The sequence below is a fragment of the Artibeus jamaicensis genome, unplaced genomic scaffold, assembly GCF_021234435.1.
Source record: "Artibeus jamaicensis isolate MK-2021 breed Jamaican fruit bat unplaced genomic scaffold, CSHL_Jam_final contig_3188, whole genome shotgun sequence".
Classification (NCBI taxonomy): domain Eukaryota; kingdom Metazoa; phylum Chordata; class Mammalia; order Chiroptera; family Phyllostomidae; genus Artibeus; species Artibeus jamaicensis.
In genome coordinates, this window is record NW_026521745.1 from 373,580 (window position 1) to 393,715 (window position 20,136).

Here is a 20,136-nt window from a genome sequence, read left to right on the forward strand (position 1 = left end):
TTCAAACTCCCACTTACGAGAAAATAAGCACTGGGGATGTGAGGTACAACATAACTACAGCTAACACTGTATGACACACAGGAAAGTTAAGAGAGTAAATCTTAAGAGCTGTCACAAGAAAATATTTTTTCTTTTTTGCCTCTTCTTTTTATTGTGTCAAGATGAGATGATGGATGACAAGTAAACTTATAGCAATAATATTTTACATTATATGTAAATCAAACCATTGACTTCCACATAGATGACACACATATATAATGATGTGTGTCAATTATCTTATAAAACAAAAATTATAATTTGTGGAGAACATAAGTGCATGCTATTATCATCACTTCCGTAATTGAGCTTCAAGAGAGAGAGCGAAGGAGGAGACCTTACAAACAAGAGAACACAACTCCAATGCCATCCACAGAATCTAGCCACTACCCTCATCTCTTTCCAATAAAACATGAAGCCTCCACAGCTGGGACTGGCAGATTGTTTTCTACAGGATGGGGGCAAAAATAGGCTTACGGTTGTAAGTACATGAAATGAAGCTGATTCTTGCATTATTATTTATTAACTGTTGTTGTATTTTCCATACAAACACCTGTAAACCTACTTTTGCCCCACCCTAATAAAGGGCTGGGAGTAAATATTTCAGACTCGGCCAGGACACGCCACTTCTGGCTCAACTACTCAGTTATGACTACACTGCCATGCAGACACAGCCACAGATGACATGAAACAACTGAGATGGAATGTGTTTCAATAAAAACTTTGTAAGGACACACCACAGGCTAGATTTGGTCTGTGGACTAGTTTGCCAAACTCTGCTTTACAGGATCAAGCCCAACATGAGCTCTTGCCTGTTTTTCCCTTTCCAACTCCTCTCAGCACAGAACAGAACTTCAGACGCTCAGCCCTGCCCTGGGTGCAAAAGTGAACGGGCACACTCATGAAGATAATATCTCAGTTCTATTTAAAGCTCTACATATAATAATACAATTATTTCAACTATAAATACAAGGTCAGCCTGGTTTCTCTTTTGGTTCTGAAGTCACAACAGCCTAATGCTAATGTCTGTCCCTTCTAGTCACAGGATTCTAGGCTGGCAACCTACATGCATTGGTAAGTCTCGGTTCCCCATTTATAGCTTATTCTATGAGGCAATGTCCTCAGTAGTTGTTATGGATTGAATTATGTCCCCTCGAAACTGGTATGATGAAGTCCAATCCCCTAGAAACTCAGAACATGGCCTTATGTGAAAATAAGGTTATTTCAGATGTAACTAGTTAAATTAAGATGAGGTAATATGGGTAGATCCTCTAATCCAGTATAACTGGTATCCTCAGAAAGAGATGAAATTTGAACACAGGAACGCAAACACAACAGAGACTGTCATATGAAGATAAAGACAGAGGTGGGAGTCATGTGCCTAAAGCCATACAACGTCAAAGATTGCTGACAAAGCCCCCAATGTCAGGAGAAGCCAAATCAAATTCTCCCTCAGAGCCTCAGACAGAACCAACCCTTTGACACCTGCTCTCTGACTCCCAGCCTCCAGACTGTGAGACAATAAATTTCTGTTGTTTAAACCAAGTCTGTAGTATTCTGTCACAGCAGCCCTAGCAAACATATACAGTAGTTAATTAACAGCTCCCTTTTCGAGACAAAAGACACTGATTTTTAATGAAGAGTTAATATACCAGTTCAGGTTCTCATTTGAGATGGGGGAAAAAAATACCTAAACTGCAAAACACATGATAATTAATATTCACTATCATCACATGCAGATACGAGCAAATCATTAAGATGTTAGTTGTAAAACAGTAAGCTTCAACATATACATTAGGAGGAAAAATAACAGGAAAGTGATAACTGATGTTTATGTCTCCAAAGACTCTTTCATTGCAACACAAAGACAAAACAACAAGTTCGACCAGCGGGTACAATCACAATCAGGGGAACTGTTACCTCAGTCCAATACTGTTGTTTGGTTTCTGTGTCCATCTGTGCAAAACCTCCCAGGACAAGAGCCTTCATCAGCGTCCTTTGCACAGGACTAGACAGGAAATTCAGAGGGGGGCTTCGGCTTGCAAACTGCTTAGCTAAATTCCACCAGTTTTCACACTGGATTACTAGGTTTGCCCTATGGGCAGAAACAGCAAAAGAAAGATACACCACTTACACTGTATGTACACTAAGTAAACAAAATGGAAGGTAGCTGGATTTCACTAATTTTAAAGTACAATAATCTAGGCATAGACTTTGGAGTCCCACAAACTTGCATTCATATCCCATTTGGAATATGACAATGTAAATTTTTTTACTCTCTTATCAACGTCCTGATCTGTAAAATAAGAATAACAACAGTAATACCCCCAAATCTCATGACTGAGACTGATGTGATTAAATGAGATAATATGTATAAAAAGCTTCAAACAGTACCTTGTAAATTTTAAGTAATCAATAAATATAGTAGCCAACGACAATAGTGACAATAATAATTGTATTCCTATGCAGAAAGAGAAAAATGATGCATTTCTAGAATTTACTGTAGAAAGCACTAAAAATTTTACTTTGCAAAATTAAATTAAATTATTAAATTATAAATTGTTCTCATCTTTAAAATGAGATAATACTAATAGAATACCTGAAAAATGAAATGGGGCTCTTCTATACTAAAGTTTTTAAAACTTTAATTTATAAATAAATTACTACATTAAACATGCATGCTACTCCTAAGATACTTCAATGACAAATCCTTGAACAGTCAATGAAACCATCACTTGTAACACCGGAAAGCCCTATTTGCACTTCTAACAATAACGTCCCATTTTGTTTTTTCTTTTAAAGATTTTTAAAAATTTTATTTGTAGAGAGAGGGGAAGAGAGGGAAAAAGAGAGGGAAAGAAACATCAACTGGTTGCCTCTCATACATGCCCCAACCAGGGACCAAACCTGCCACCCGGGCATGTGCAGGGAATCCAGGTCATCTTTCACTTTGCGGGATGATGCCCAAGCAACCGAGCCACCAGTCAGGGCCATGACATTGTTTTTTAAACACATTGCTCCAAAAATGCAGGGTCTACCTGGACCTTAGGACTGTGTAACTGTGTGCCACTCGCAAACTCTACACTAAAAAGCAAACTGAAGTTATATACACACGGCCTGGCTCTTACCAGCAGCTTACCTTTCTCTTCTTTCTACCAGAGTGACAAGGAGCTGCACAGTGTCATTTGCAAGGTCCTGCTCACTGCTCCACACTGAGAGATTACTGATGACTTTCTGTAAGAGGTAGCCAATAATCCACTGAGAACCCTCTGTATCTGCTCCAAACGCTGTACTGAATGGCAGACTTATCTTGAAGAGAAAACCAATTTTTTTAGATCAGAAAAAAAGATCAGCTAAAAAAAATCCACAGAAAAGTCAACTGAAATTAGCATCTAAAAATGAAGTACTGCTTACTTCACATCAATTTTATAATTGAATTCATATCCATAAATCAAAAAAAGAGATCCTCAACTCACCTACCATATTTTTGCTATGTATAATGCACACTTTTTTGCCCAAATTTTTGAGGGAAAAACAAGAACATACATTATACATGGGTACAATGATTAAATAATGTGGGTATAATAATCCCATGTACAATGAGCACAAAAACACAGGTGTGCATTATACATGGCAAAATATGTTAAATTTTTCAATTATTTTCCTATTAGCTATAATTGTTGTTATTAACACACTAACATATTTATATCAAATACAAAGAACATAAATCCATTCTCAAAGAGTAATTTATAACTTAATATTAGTTAACATATGCCGAATCAAATGATGTACCCTAAGAAAAGTTATTGAAATCACATGTCATTCATAGTTCTCTTCCATGTGGAAACATTCAGCTATCAGTCACATTTTAATGAGAAAATAACCAAGAAAATGTTCTCATTTCTACAAATGCTATCATCACAAATCCAAATGAAATTAAACAGTTGTACATTCTGACCTGATCATACAGCTTCTCATCCACCAGGAGGTAAGTCTTTGCCCAGCGTTTCAGAAACCAAACAATATCTTTGCCCATTTGAGGGCTTAGCAGATGGGTGAGATCTGCTCTTATTGCTCGAGACTCAACTTCTGAAACTCTGAGAACGGCCGATAGCAGCCTATGGGTACAAAAAAGATGTAATTTATTCTTCAATCTATTTATCAGTTATTTTCTTCATAAAAGTCCCTTTTTGATTCCCAGCTCTCTGGATTTAGGCCAGGCTATACTTGAAATTTTTATCAATAAAGCTGTAGAAAAATGCCCCACTTCACTGCTGCCCTTTCAGGAGTAGTAAACAAGACAAAGAAAGCTGAGGGGATTCATGGCCAAAGACACCCTTCTATTGAAGTTGTTACTGCACTGCTGTCTAAAGAGATTTTTTGGATTCAAAATGGAGAAATTCATAAAATTAAAACTTCACAGTAAATGCTAAATTCTTCAGCACACCACTACTTAACACTGCCATGGTTAGTACTGTTTGTTTTTATACATTGGTGATTCTATGGGTCAGGGTCTGGTAATTAACTTATCTAGAATGTTCTGAATATTGAAACCTGTCTCTAAATCTGATAGTCCTATTCATTTCGTAACAAACTTAATTCTTAGTGATATTTTAAAATAAAACTCTTGCTAGAAAAACTGCCTACATAATGTACACAATGTCCTTTCCTACACTACTTAATGGCTGTGTGTTATGTTAACAACAAGGCAAAACATGCAGAAAAATAAAGTGTTTGTTCCAGGTGGGTTAGGGGAGCATTACAGCCAGAAGTGATACACACACACACACACACACACGAAGTCTATCCTGAAAAAGTCCAGCCATTGTCAACATAAAGAGAACAGTTTGCGGCAGCCAAGGAGAGTGGACTGGAATGCGCATGTGTGAACAATGACAACTCCGCCGTACTAGTCAGTGGGGAAGGTAGATGCTGACAAGTGTGTGTACTGTGTGGCCACTGCATTCAAAATAACTGAGTAGAGCAACAGATCTGCATGAAATTTTGCTTTAGGCTTGAACATTCCTCCAAGGAAACTATTCAGATGATTCAGAAGGTGTCAGCTATGGACCACAGGTGATTGGCAGCTTCACCATGACAACACACTTGCTCATGCATCATGTCTTGTGCAGAATTTTTTTGGTGAAACATCAGATCACCCAGGTGACTCAGCCCCCTAAGGCCCAGATTTGGTGCCCTGTGACTTCTGGCTTTTGCCAAAACTAAAATCACCTTTGAAAGGGAAGACATTTCAGACCATCTGAGATACAGGAAAATACGACAGGGCAGCTGTCAGTGACTGGGAGAACTGTGTGAGGTCCCAAGGTGCCTACTTTGAAAGGGACTGAGATGCCATTGTCCTGTGCACAATGTTTCTTCTTTTTAAATAAATGTCTCTGTTTTTCATATTACATGGCTGGATACCTTCTAGACAGACCTTGTATATTTAACTTGACTTCAGCTAAAAAGTAAAGCAGCAAAATTTGATGGAAAGAACCCATTATCACACCATTTTGTTACTATCAAAGCCAATCAAGAAAGGCATTCTAATCACAGAAAGTCTGGCTTCTAATGTCCCTACTTACTATTTTCAAGATGACTGAAACTGTCCACCTGTGATGAAATCTTAAGGACATTTCAGTTCTTTATCCAGCTGCATGTCTCCAAAATGCCAGACACTGCTGACACTCTGCCCTTTTGAAATGCCTTCCCTTGCACGTCTCCCTTATTTACCCCTCAGCTCTTTCTTACTCTTCCCCAGGCTCTGACATCCTCCTCTACTCTGACTCCCTTCTTTAAACAGGTGGTTCCGAAGGTTCCTCTCCTTTCTCACTATATATATTCTCCATACCCCCAGTGCTCAAACTTTTAACAAAATAATTCTATAGTGCATGTGAACAATGATACCCTGATAACCTCACAACACATTTAAGTGGATGTATCAAATTCTCCCCATAAGAATGAATAGTTTTGGTAAAACAGAATTTGATGCTTTTTGAGATGTTCTTCTCTAAAACAAATCTCATTAAGATATCTAGAAAAAAATTTTTTAAAGCACAGATTTAAATGATGTAATTTTCAGCCTAACAGAATATGAAATAGTTACAGAGGCCATTTAAATTTATGCACTAGAGCTTAATTATCACACTACTGCCAATACTCACCATTATCCATATGAAAAAAATAAACAAGTTTTTAAGAGTTAGAAACTTTACATTGCTTCTTTTTCTCCTTAAATTTTTGTTTTGGTTTCACTTCCCCACCCCCAGACTCTTACCCTAATATAATAAATGTTATACTCTTTCATTTTTAACTTTTATGTATTATTATTTTTTTTAATCCTCGCCAAAGGATATGTTTATTGATTTTTGAGAGTGAAGAAGAAGAGGGAGGGAGGGGGGAAGAAGAGGAGTGAGGGGGAGGGAGGGAGAGACAGAGGCGGGGAGAGAGAAAGAGAGATCAATGTGAGATAGAAACATTGATCAGTTGACTCTTGCATGCACCTCGACTGGGGAATTGAACTTGCAAACTAGGTAAGTATGTACCCTGAGTGAGGATCAAACCCGCAACCTCTTGGTGTGTGGGAGGATGCTCTAGTCAATCAAGCCACCGGACCAGAACTATACTCATGTTATTGATTGTACAATATACTTCTCTAAAACAAATGTCTAGATGCTAAAACACAATTTTTAAAAAATTTCCGATGACCTTAAGATTTTTAAAATGTCTTCTGGATTGAGTTACTACAATACTTATTAGTACACAATTGCACAAAATATAAACACATTTAAATAAAGTATTAAACATAAATATATAATTTTATGCATCTCTGAATGAGATTAATGTAGCATTTTATTTTCCAAATCAGTTTATCTGTGAAAAAAACATTACTTATTACTAGAATGAGACAGAGTTGAGTATAATCTGGTCCCTATTTTTCATTTTAATAGATAAAAAATCTGAGAAAACTCATTCTCATAAGTAAATGGAAGGCATTTTTAAAATAGCAGATCCCTCAACTATTTGAACTTCTTGCAAGTTACATGCCAAAAACCACATAGCTTTACCACCAAAAACTATTTTTAATAATATGATAGCTGACAACTTGATTAGGTCACTCTTCCGTATTATTTAAGGCAAAGGACTAAAAACCTCCTGATCTGTAGAACTATTGATTATCTATTATTTAGTCACTCAATTCCAATACCACACTATTTGGTATCTCGCAGGTTTCTACACACCTGCCATCACAGTAAGACTTCGAATGAGGAACAGTTTTGCCTTGTTTTGTAGAGTGGGAGCAAGGTCAAGAATAGAACCACAGACAGATGAACCTGGGGTTCCCAGTAGCTTGCCCTCGTTCCTGTCTCTCTCTTCACCACCCTCAACCAACCTCCAAGTCCCTGTGAGCTGCCCCCTGAAACGCCTGTCATCCATCTGCCCTTCCCATCATTTTTACTCCACTCACAGAAATGCTTCCTACCTTACCAGTCACCCAGCCTCCAAACTGCAATCCTCTAACAAAACAATGTGATCAGCTCACTTCCCTTTTGCAACCTTTTTCAACACTTTCACTCCAACTTCGTTAATCCTGCTCCACAGCCCACCCTACTTCTGCACCCTCAGCAGGCACCTCTCCCCTTGTATCCAGGCCAGCCTCCTCTTCCTTCCAGGCCCTTGCTCGGTTACTATCAGTGCCTGGGATAGTCTTCCAAACTCCCATCCATCCCCTCAGTGTCAGTGTAAATGCCACCTCTTCCGAGGAGCCCTCCCTTGATCCTCCCATGTCACTATCACACTTTTACTGCACCCTCAGACCCTGGTGCAGTGGGGAGTTGGAGAAACTGACAACAATGTCACAATACTGTTTTAGTTGTTGCTCTCCCAAGACTGACACCCTGGTCCTACTTCAGTTTCTTCAGCATGCTATCTGAACAGGTTTTACATTTCAGACAGCAACCAGTGTCCCTTAGAATACAGTCTTGGTATTATGGGAAATCTTGGATTACCTTTGCATTTCATAAACCAGAAGTCAGCACACTGAGTTAAAGAGAGCTTTCTTCCATTTCTCACAACCTCTACTACCACTCTGATCTGACCCAGCATCCTTCTCTGGATGAGAGCATCCAGTCTCTTCACCAGGTTAATCGCTCCCACCGCTGGCCCTGGTAGTCCACTCTCAATGCAGCACAGTCACCTGTTCTGCTCAAAAGCCTACAGAAGCACCCACTCCATTCACAGCAGATACCATAAAAGCCGAAGACTTCACTGACGCCCCTCTATATTCCCTCTGACTCCATCGGCCACACAATTTCACCTTACCGTGCTCCACCCACCACAGCGGGCCCTGCTGGTCCTGGATGAGGCCTGCAGCAGGGCTTCCATATCCACTTGTTCACTGTGGCAGTGTTTTCCCTTAGCCTTCCCAGGCCCTAACCAACCTCAGGCTTTGGCTCACCAGACAGACACCTTCTAAAGGAAGCCGACAGTGACTACACTATTTAAAGTTATAAGCAGTTCCTCTGGCCAGTTGGCTCAGTTGGTTGGAGCATCATCCCTCCAGTACACCAAAAGGTTGCAGGTTCAATCCCTGCTCAAGGCATTTGCAGGAGGCAATCAATCAATGTTTCTCTCTCATACCAATGTTACTCTTTCTTCCCTCTCCCCTCCTTTCTAAAATCAATAAACATATCCTCAGGTAAGGACTTTAAAAGATAAAGTTACAAGCAGTCCCTGAGTCTGCACTCCTAATTCCCTCGCCCTGCTCAGCTTCTTACCACAGCTTCTTATGGTCTCCTAACATAAACAAAACTTACTTATTCACTGTCTCTCCCCTACAGGGAGCTTCAAAAGGGGAGCAATCTGTCTGTTTTGCTCACTAATGCATCCCAAACGCCTAGAACAGTGCCAGATACACAGGAGGTACTCAGTAACTTTTGTCAAATGTTTTCTTCAAGAAATGTAAATTTATTTTTTAATCAAATAAGTAATATTTCTCCTGTATACCATTCAATTTCACATTAATTCTTTGGATTAAAAAAAATAAAGCAAAAAAATGGTGATTTTTTTTTTTGGTGGTTGTTTAAACTCTCTCCTTATTCCTCCATAGTCTGTGCTCTCAGATACTAAAATGTTTTGCTCCCACAGTGGTGACTAGGACTGGCAAAAATTGAAAAAGCACTGAAAATACAAGGAAAGCATCCCTGATGATGGTGCCCAGGCAGGAAATATGACAAAAAGTATCCCATGACAGCATACTGAAATGAACTGCCTCTGAATTAACATTCACCATATCAAACCAAAGCAAAAGCAATGATTTCCCAACACTTAACCACAGGCCTATAGTCATCCTAAAAGGAGGAGAGAAAACTTTCCCAACAGAGCATCGCCATCTTATTTTAAATAAGAGAATGCAATGATAAAGGATTAAGTTCCCAAACATTTCCTTGATAATAGCTTACAAGGTCAATATTTAAAAGTCATACTTTCTACTGCACAGGCTCAAATGATATCCATGTATTTTGGCATTAAGATAAAAAGAATTAAGGGGCACAGAACCTTGTATGAGTTACTGATTTTGTAACGGACAAAACCAATGTTATTTCATCATTTCAGTATTTGTATTCTAAATTTAAATATACTGAAATTTAAAATGCTGTTTTCAAATTCACTTTTAGAAGGACACTCATTTCAGGTTTATCCCTCCTCAATGTCATCACTAAAAAGTAATGATGCTATTAGGAAAACTAAAGTAAATTCTTTCAATTGAAGCACAAAGTCTTGTAACTTCATTGACAGGGCTTCCAAGATTCACATATTTGGTATAAATAGTTCTATTCTATGAGAACCAGTTTCCTTAAGAAAGACACTGAACTATAATTTTATCTTTATGAACAGTAAGTACTTGCTAACACTCATCTGGTCTCTAAGAATGTCACGTTCTATTTCTTGCATTTACGGTACCTGTCCCCACATCGGTACTGCTTTCTGACAGAGTGTGGTCACAGCACATGACAACAGATGTCCCCTCAAAGTCTCCCTGAATTCAGAGTAACTGGACACGTGCTCTCCTCAGTGCTGGGGGTGGCTGTAAATCTCACCGAGTGGTGCTGCTTAAACATACTGAGTACTTGCCGTCCTTGTTTATTTCAAGGCTTCTCCAAGTTTTATCTTCTTTCATGTATCAGATTTACAATGTGTCTATCACTCGAGTCATCTACCCATCAACTCAGAACTTAATAAAACAGTATAAATTACAAGAGCACAGCTATAGAGTTCATATTACCTAATCACAGAATCTGTTCTGTTGTACCCTGGGATGGAAGAAGCCTTTTCTCCTGGAGATCCCAAAATTTGAAGTGTTGTATTAATGTCAACTTCAGATGAATGCTTAATGGAATATTCCATTATTTCTGGAGGTATTAGCGGAGTCTCTCCCTGAGTATCATCAGCTAAGAGGTAGCCTTCAGTTTAAAAAAAATTAAAAATGAACACTTAACAAATCTACATTTATCAAATTGTACTATAAATGTTTTGTTTTATTTGATTTATATATCATTATAAATTGATGTAAAAGTAAATTATAAATTTAATATGTTAATTTCAAGATTGATGAGAAGAAACTTTCTATTAGATAATTTACTCTCAGAAAACAGAAAAGAACAAAGGACAAATGTTTATTCAGCAATTTTTATCACTTATACTGACATGTAGGCTTTTTAATCTACTACCTTTTAATCATTTTCAGTAAAGTTAATAGGAATTTCACTATTATCTATATCAAAAGTCAGTATTTGGGGATGCCTTTTCAAAAATTAAGATTTTTTCCTGATTATTGAAAACACAGAAACACTAACAGTATGGTTACAAAAGAAGACTCTAATTCTGGCTCCAAAAATTAATAGCAGTATAGCCATGGGCTAGTTCCTTATACTCACTAAGTCAGCTTCTTCATTTATAAGAAGGGGATAATAATGACAATAATAATACCTAATAACAGTACCAGTTCAATGGGCTATAATGAGCTCCACATAAAACATTAAGTATGCAATAGGCACTGAATACATGTTAGCCAATATTTTTTTAAATGCATGTATAGCTGTAACTATAGCAGTTGTCACCAAAATTCATCCAATACTATGTATGGACTATTATTTTTAATATATGAAGCTTCTTTTTAAGGCTTAAACTGCTCGGCTGGCAATTATGTTTTAACAGGAAACAACCAACCAACCTGTAACTAAAATAAGCCAGTGAATATCTTCATATAGGTCATCAAGCATTTTGTTGTCAATGGTTCTTGAACCAGGTGAAGCAAGTAACTGCTGCTGATGTCGCTGTAACTGACTGTGGAGCCTTGTTACTCTTTCTTCTAATAAACTAAAAGAAGAAAACAACAATAGTTTCATAAAGTTCAATAAGCAGAAACCTAGAATAACGTAATTTCCATGTGTGAAACAACATAAATTAAGATCTTAACACAAAAACACATATACGAAAGTATTTATCCTCATACACAACTGTTCTTATAACACTACAGGAACTGTGATTTATTATTTATGAGAGAATTAAAACAGTGCTTTACAAACAATCAAGGTTTACAACTGGCATTTGAATACTGGTTATTCCAAGTTTTTACTGAAAGGGGTCAAACCATGTCTCATTCCATGTTTCCATAACCTCTCTGCCATCTATGCTGGAGTGCCTGGGCTCCAATGCACCAGCCAAGGAACGCAACCTTGAGCATGCTTCTGTCCACTTGCTACAGTGTGTGGGGTGCGTGCAGGGTGGGGGATCATGTGAAGTGCTCTCCAGGGAGGTGTGAGTACAAAGCACATGCTCCACGGATTCTGTGGACTGCATACCTTGTCAGAAGAGGTATACAGTGTTCTGCAGCAACTCTTCCCAGCATTCCTACACTGGCCAGTTGATCTGAAAACTGGTCTCGATCATCCTCTTGAAGCTCACTTATCTCCTCTTCCTCACGAGAGGCCACGCCGTTGGCAGTCTGTTGTCAAGCAGAGAAACAACCAGTGATGAGCCGAGCACCACTGCCTCACCAGCCACACATCTCCGCTGTGCTGAGAGACGGCCTCTGTGCCTCACACCAGGAGGGGAGCTGGACAGAGAGTGGCTTCATTGCGGCGGTCCAGGGGCCCCTATCTAACTGCGCTGATAGCCCTGCAGTCACCCAAAGGGGGAAACACAGAGGAGAAAGAAGGGAAGGACAGACCCACAGCACACGGACATGAACACAGTTCTAACTGCCCACCCACAACCCACCTCCCCACACCAGACCATTGAACTTCTGTCACTGAAAAGCTCTGAAATCTTTAAGATCTATGGTCCTTGGATACAAGAAGTCATTCATACCACTTAACAACTAGGAAGACACAGGTGAGTAACTGAAAACTGAAGACAAAGGAGGTAATTACCAGTCACATCCCACAAAACATGATGCAATTAGACAAGGGACCACTTCTGCTCTCTATCTAATGCTCTCAGCAAATCCTCTAAAGAGCTTAGCCCAAATTTCCAGCATTACACAAGGTATAAAAGGATAAAACAGAAAAAACAGAGCCTATAATAAAACAAATTTTTAATCACAATTTGGCTTAAAACTTACCAAATTCCTTGTGCCATCTGGAGCAGCCAGGTGACACTGAATGTAAGAATTGAAGACTTGAACTGCATGCTGGGTAAAAAAGCCTTTATGGAAATGTTTGTCATCTTGGACCAAAGTCAGCCAGGACTCCAGCAACTTGTCATATGCTTCCATGTAGACCATGTCATCTTTATCAAGCTAGAAGAAAAAAAAGTTTCACAAAACAACAACCAAAGAAATAAGGCGGGTATTATAACAAGAGTCACACAGCTATGCATTTAGTTTTATAAGTTTTTCCTTTAATAAAGGTCCCCAACTATTATTCAATTATATAGCTAAATTTGTTCCAAAACTAACCAGTCAAGTCAAGCATTGCAATAAAGAATGCATAGGCTTTCTATTAAACTTTCTAAAATCTTGCTAACAATCTAAACAATTCTTAGGCAAACAGGAATTAATGTTTATTTCTTCACAAGACTAGCTACCTCAATGCTTTATGGAACATGTATTTTTCACATAAAAATAGTATTAACACTTTTCTGTAGTGAAGAAGAGACCTGTTAGAATGAAAAGATAAAATGTGTACTTCCTACACACTTTTGAGTGAGTTTTGAAACACTGGAGAATGACTAATGTAACCAGCACACTCAAGAATGTAGGGAGAACTTCACAGGTGCTCCTTAACATTTTTTTAAAATTAAAAGTAAGACAGCCTACAAAGGAGTTTGAGGAAGGTGCTGAGGACTTCCTACTTAATTAGTAACATAATTATATGTTACTAATTAATTTAGTAACATATTTATTAATTAATTTAGTAACATATTTATATGTTGCTAATTTAGTAAATTATGTTACTAATTTAGTAACATTTTAACCTGTGTATTGATTTCTTCATCACAAATTCACTAGACACCATTCAAACACCAACCCAGAATACTTAGTATCATGCACTATGCTTAGTGTAAACATATAAATAATGTACCATTCGTGCTTTCGAGCTCAGTTCAATGGAAAATGAGAAACAAACAAAACATTACAGAAAATACACCAATAGCCATAAGAGATAAACAGAGATTTCAGGATTCATTTTAAACATCTCTCATAATTACAAATAAAGAAGCAGAGTCTCTGAACTATGTATATATTCACTGTTAAAGAGGTTTTGGCACAATCCACCATTTCTGACATTCTGTTCAGTGAAGTGAGGAACACCGAAGGTCTATACACCTAATCTGTAACTTGCTTTTCTGGTTTCTACAGCAAACAGACTGGCCTCACTTACAAATACAGAACTCTGGAACCTTCATTAGAAAGTACTCTCTCCTCTCTCCTTCCCCCTTCCCCTCTAATAAATAAATAATAAAATATTTAAAAAAAAAAAAAAAAAGAAAGTACTTTCGTCAACTTGTCAGTCACTCAAAAAAGGAAAGTACTAAAATATCTACATCAAGTATTCCAGATTTAGCAGGACCATGAGGACACTACCACGGGTTCATGACATCTAAGCACCAAGTAAACTGCTTCCAGTGAATCATTTCTTTGTGTCTTCAGCTTCTGTTAACACGCTGCCTACAAGGAAAGTTATTTTCTGGGTCAGATAAACCTAACAAAAATTTGTAATATTTTAAAGTAATTTTGTGAAAAATTTACATAAGAATGAAGGGCAAGTAAAAAGAACATCACTAGATAAGTTTAGTAAGAATTTAAACATAACAAACCCATTTTTTATTCCTTTTGTTCCTGGCCTTGAAACTGCATACAAGCCCTCACCTGAAGTCATAGGTAGGTTCTGAAACTTTAAGTGAAACCGCACACAACTAATCCACTGTTACCACAGACTGACTGATATGAAACAATGTTATTCGAGAACCTGCTGGATAATGAAAATAAACAACATTCTTTGAAAGTCACTGGAACACAGTCACCTTGTAAATAGTCCATTCTTGCTATTTGTGGCATATATGTTCTATAAAGTCACCATAAACTCTGAATTAGTGCACTAGGGTTAGGTTCCTTCTGGTACAAATGAACAAACAGATCAACATACCACGTTGTTTTAAGTTTGGATGCTCATGGCAACAGCACTGTAACTTGTGGCTGAATGCAACTTGTCTAACATCTGCATTTGCTCTCCATCACGGTTTCCTTACTCTCTGGAACACCAGAGGGCACTGAGCACAATGCTGGGGTGCAGTGTGGGGAGGAGAGGTCACGCCATTTTAAAAAGTGAAATCATCCAGTCAATGCACAGGAAGAGAACTTCAACATCTTATGAGACAAAAATTTGAAATATTCCATTTCACAAAAAAATGCAGAATATGTGTCACTGGAGAGTGTGAAAGTGATGCTTGTTTGCTGAATGAGGGGCTGAAACAGGAAGGCAGAGCACTGAAAACAAAAAGTGCCTTGTTTGACCTCAGCTGGGAACAAGCAGGCCAGGCAATTCTGTTAACTGTCATTCTTTGCATGTATCTATCTAAGAATGACTGTGAAAGTTTCTGACTATAAGACGCACCCCCCCTTCTAAATTTGGGAGGAATAATGGTTGTTAATGCTGCTGTTGAGTTCTGTTTACATTTACATTGGTGAAATATTATGTTATTTATGTTATTAAATATTTTACCACATTTTTTTGCGTCAAAAATTTTTTCATAATTTTCCTCTAAAACCTAGGTGTGTCTTATGGTCTGAAAATATGGTAATTTGCAAATATGGAATCTGCAAAATATGAGGATCAACTGTACTTGTCTCTAATAGGTTCTAACTGCCTAATTAAGCTGGTTCTTTTTGTTTATCTATCATGGAAATGTAGTGACCTTTTGAAAACTTTGATAGCTCATGACTTTCTTAAAGAACAGCCAAGTTCTTGGTTCCATATATGCAACAGCATATTCATTAAGATTTATAAATACTGTCTTGGCCAGTGTGGCTCAGTTGGTTGGAGCACCAACCCATAAACCAAAGGGTCACGTGTTCAATTCCCTGTCAGGGCACATAACTAGGCTGTGGGTTCAGCCCCCAGTCGGGGTGCATGTGAGAGGCAACCGATCAATGTTTCTCACATCCTCCTCTCCCCCACCACCCCTTCTACTCTCTCTAAAATCAATGAGCATGTCCTTGAGGATTAAAAAAAAAGATTTATAAATATCAATGAAAAGGATTAATTCAACCAATTTGTCTTCATTTATACACCATTTATTTCCTTCCAACCACCTTTGTACATACTGCTTTCAACATTAATCCAATTACAAATGGTATTAAGTAAATTTGTTGCATGAATATCAAAAACAATCAACAGTGTTAATATCATTTAGCAAAATATGACAGTCCAAATTCTTTTGTCATAAAATGTCAGGTGCAGTTTCCCTGTGCAATGAGAATGCTGTATTTTCTTTTTGGCTTTGGAAATATATTGTCTGTTCATGGATTGTGAGAATCTGTCTAAGAGCTACAACTTAGTCTCAGACTTCACTTATACTATCAACTTCACCATCACTAAAGATCCTAGAGTGCTGCTGTCTGTTTTACATTCATCTTCTGATTTGTTTTCTCATTGTGAAATGTGTTATTCTGGCATTTTCCTTCTCTTACTACTATGAACAGAAAATGAAAAATTCTGAATTCCTTATGTATCCAATGAAACTTAAATTTAAAAAAAGACTTAGAAGGTAGTATCTCTAGACTTCCTTTATAGGTTTTTGGTAAATGCAATTTGAAAACAGAAAAATAACAAATAGCAACTATTTATTTTATTTGTAGTGACTGAGTTCACTATTATATCATCCTTTAGATGATTCCATCACTCCTCCACTTTCTTATTATTTTAGACTTTTTTAATAGCTAGGAATTGATGAGTAATGGTGAAATACTTCCTGAGGTCATAAAACATCAAAATGTTTCAAGATATAGGAGAAATCAGATCACTAACATCAATAATGTATTTCTGGCTTACAGAAGAGTATGATACATCCATAAGGCAACTGCAAGATGGCAAATGTTCTTTTTGTCCTGAGGTCTCCAAGAAAGAAAATCAGTGTTTAAAATAGTTAGAACTGATCAAAAAAGAAACTAAAAACAAGTTACTGAGGGTTGAAGAATGCTGTAAAAAATCAGTTCAACCACCATCTGTGGTCATGGGAATGAGGATTCTATTTGCTGTCTGTCACCTATTTGAAACTTTGCAAGAGATTTTTTTTTAAACTAAATTAGGAAAAATTTCTGAGGAGAGGCGAGCTTCCTCTTTTTGTACCAGATCCTCTTAAGGAACTGTATCTCCCAGCCCACTTCAAATCTAAGCAGTCAAATTTAGCCCTGGCCAGGTAGCTCTAGGCTGGTTACAGCAATCGTCCCAATATGCCAAGGTTGCATTTTCGATCTCTGGTCAGGGCACATACAAGAGTCAGCCAATGAATGCATAAATGAATGGGACAACAAACTGATGTTTCTTTCTCTCCTTCTACTCCTTTCTCTTTCTAAAATCAGTAAGTAAAAAATTTTTAAATGTTTAAGAAAATAAAAAGTAAAATTTATTATATACAGATAAGCTGTATATGTATATGTATATGTATATTACATATCAAGATTGCTCTTTTTCTTTAGAAAAAGAAAATTTCTTAATTTTCTTCCTTGTTTAATCCCTAAAATGTTTCGACTGCGATGCTCATTACCAAATGTAGAGCTCCTTGCCCCTAGTTAGGAAGCAGTTACATTCACACAGTCCTAAAATCACATTCAGCCCTTGGAAGGCAACCACCAGGCTGCAGTGGACCCCTGGTGACAATGAGTTTGACACCCAAGTTCTATAACTGTCTGACTCATGAACAGCAGCTGTGAAGAATGGCCTTAAGTGGACAAGATACCAGCTGAAGGGTTAATTGGCAAATGTTAATGATTTTAGAATATCTACTAACAGGAGTCACACAGTGACTTATCTGTAAGAATGTTTGCTGTATCCATTACTTGAAAATGCAAATAAAGTTATTGAACCATTCTCCTAATCTTTTACATCAAAAACCATGATTTTGAACACCATTCATGACATAAAAATACTCATAATTATGTAAATGAAAGTAATGATTTTATTTTTATTTAATTCTAATTGCCATGCTTTAAAATCTGGAGAAATACATCAAAATATTAACAAGTTTCAGAAGGTAAAATTATAAGGATATGGTTTACTTCTAATTTTTTGCTTTTTCAAATTAATTTTTAAAAATAATGAATAAGTATTAAATGTCCATAGCCAGGAAGAAAAAGGTATTATATAATTTGATGTATGACTAGAGATTCAAGAAAGTGGTAAGTGATGAGAGTTTGAGAATTTTCATTCATATTCATAAAAGTTTGAATTACTTTCAGCAATAAACATATAACATTTTACATTAAACTGTATTCTGAAATTACCTTAGTAACAAAATTGTAATTATAAATGTGAAGAAAAAAAATAAAAGTAAAATCTTAACCTACAAGAAATAGACACATTCCTTACTGTAAAATTTGGTATTTGGAGATAACCTGAATTCTCACAATTTTTAGTTAGTAAAACTCCTCCCCACCCAAATACCAGGCTTTGTAAATTTATAGGTGAGAGCCACTAAACTTGAAAAAAAACGAACAACCAAGCAAAAACACACAATCTTATAGAATCTGATTTAAAGAAGAGAAAAAGAATGCCAGCTGCAAAGTGATCTGTGAGACTAGTATAACTGATACCAAACACATCAGCAGTTCATAAATGACTGAGATACATGGTCATCAAGTTCAATTCAGAAATGCAAGGGCACTAACATTAGAAAAACCTATGAAAGCAATTTATCACATTACTAGATTAGGTGGAAACACATTTAGTAATATTCAATACTCATTCATGTTTTTAAAAAACCTATTAGCAGTCCTGATAAAAGATAGCTCAAAAACATAAAGCAAACATTATTCCCAATGATGAACCAGAAAAGATGTCTTTACTTACCACCTGTATTCAACATTGTACAATAAGAAAAAGAACTACAGCTGTAGCTGGTGTGGCTCATTGTACTGAGTGCTGGCCTGTGAATCAAACAGTTCTTGTTCAACTCCCAGTCTATGGCACACGCCTGGGGTGCGGACCAAGTGCCCAACAGGGGAAGCATGACAGAGAACCACACACTGTTGCTTCTCTCCCTCTCTTTCTCCCTCCCTTACCCTCTCTAAAATAAATAAAATCTTTTTACAAAAAAGAAATAGAAATTGTGAAGACCGGAAAAAAGCAAAATTGTCATTACTCACAGTTGATGTAACTGTCCATATTAAACTAAAAAAAACTCTAAGGACAAATTATTAGAACCAATAAAAAAAATTCTGAAAGGCTATATACATCAGACCAATCTAAAAACATAAACTGCATTTCTCTATGCCAGCAGCAATCTGAAAAATCAGGCTTTAAAAAGATACTACTGTATAGCAACAAAAATATAAGGCACTAAAGAAAAAAATGTTCCTTATTAAAATACAATAAACTACACTTACATTCGTATAGAAAAAATACATTTATGGATAGTGTTGATACAGTCGTGATGCCCATTTCTCACTAAAAGTTGCCTATCATCCCAACCATAACCCAACTTTAAAACAGAAAATCCGTAAGAAGGGACAAGCAGTCCTGGCTGGTGTTGCTCAGTGGATCGAGTGGCGGCCTGTGAACCAAAGGTCACCAATTTGATTCTCAGTCAGGGCACATGCCTGGGTTTGCGGAGCAGGTCCCTAGTTGAGACTGGTGTGCGAGAGGCAACCAATCGATATCTCTCTCTCATATCAATGTCTCTCCCTCTCTTTCTTGCTTCCTTCCCTCTCTCTAAATAAATAAATTAAATATCTTTTTTTTAAAAAAGCAAATGCATCAAAGACCCTTCTAAAGAACTAGAAAGTGGAGACAAGAAGGGGGGAAAGAACACCACTTGTCCTATCATACCCAGACATCTACTCAAAGTAAAATACAGGTAAGACAAACTGACCAATCAAGAAAAACCCATTTATACATCAGGACTAGACATATGACAGCAAAATCCAGCAAATCGTTCTCATTGAGAAAGAAATTCTATTTAATACATGTTGCTGAAAGAAAATAAAGTGAAAAAAATACCTACTGAATAAGAAAAAGTATTTTGCAAACCATGTATCTGTTATGGGGTTAATATCCAAAGTATATAAAGAGCTCATAAAACTAAATAGCAGGACTTCCAACCAAGATGGAGGTGTATGTAGACACACTGTACCTCCTCCTACAACTGAACGAAAGACAGCAACAAATTTAAAAACATAAAACAACCAGAACTGCCAGAAAATTCAACTATACGAAAGTCCAACACCAATGAGTTAAAGAAACGTTCATCCAAACCCATAGGAAGGGTGGAGAGGGGAAGCTGGAGCGAAGAAGACCCACAGCAAGACAGCGGCTGGCAGACTGGGTGAGGCAACGGCAGGCAGACTAAGCGGTCCCACATTTGTATTCAGATAAACCG

The 20,136-nt window shown here is 37.2% G+C and overlaps 1 protein-coding gene across 3 annotated transcripts in view; it reads right to left on the bottom strand.

Annotated features, from left to right (window-relative positions):
* Window positions 1-20,136, bottom strand: part of XPO4 (exportin 4) — a 110,008-nt gene that overhangs the window by 11,974 nt on the left and 77,898 nt on the right. For all 3 annotated transcript variants that reach the window (XM_053663498.1, XM_053663499.1, XM_053663500.1), the window contains exons 10-16: window positions 12,662-12,838; window positions 11,901-12,043; window positions 11,270-11,415; window positions 10,322-10,499; window positions 3,995-4,154; window positions 3,176-3,345; window positions 1,957-2,131 (exon numbers count right to left, since the gene is read on the bottom strand). In XM_053663498.1, coding sequence (XP_053519473.1) covers window positions 1,957-2,131; window positions 3,176-3,345; window positions 3,995-4,154; window positions 10,322-10,499; window positions 11,270-11,415; window positions 11,901-12,043; window positions 12,662-12,838 — 1,149 coding nt within the window. The remainder of the gene's footprint in view (window positions 1-1,956; window positions 2,132-3,175; window positions 3,346-3,994; window positions 4,155-10,321; window positions 10,500-11,269; window positions 11,416-11,900; window positions 12,044-12,661; window positions 12,839-20,136) is intronic.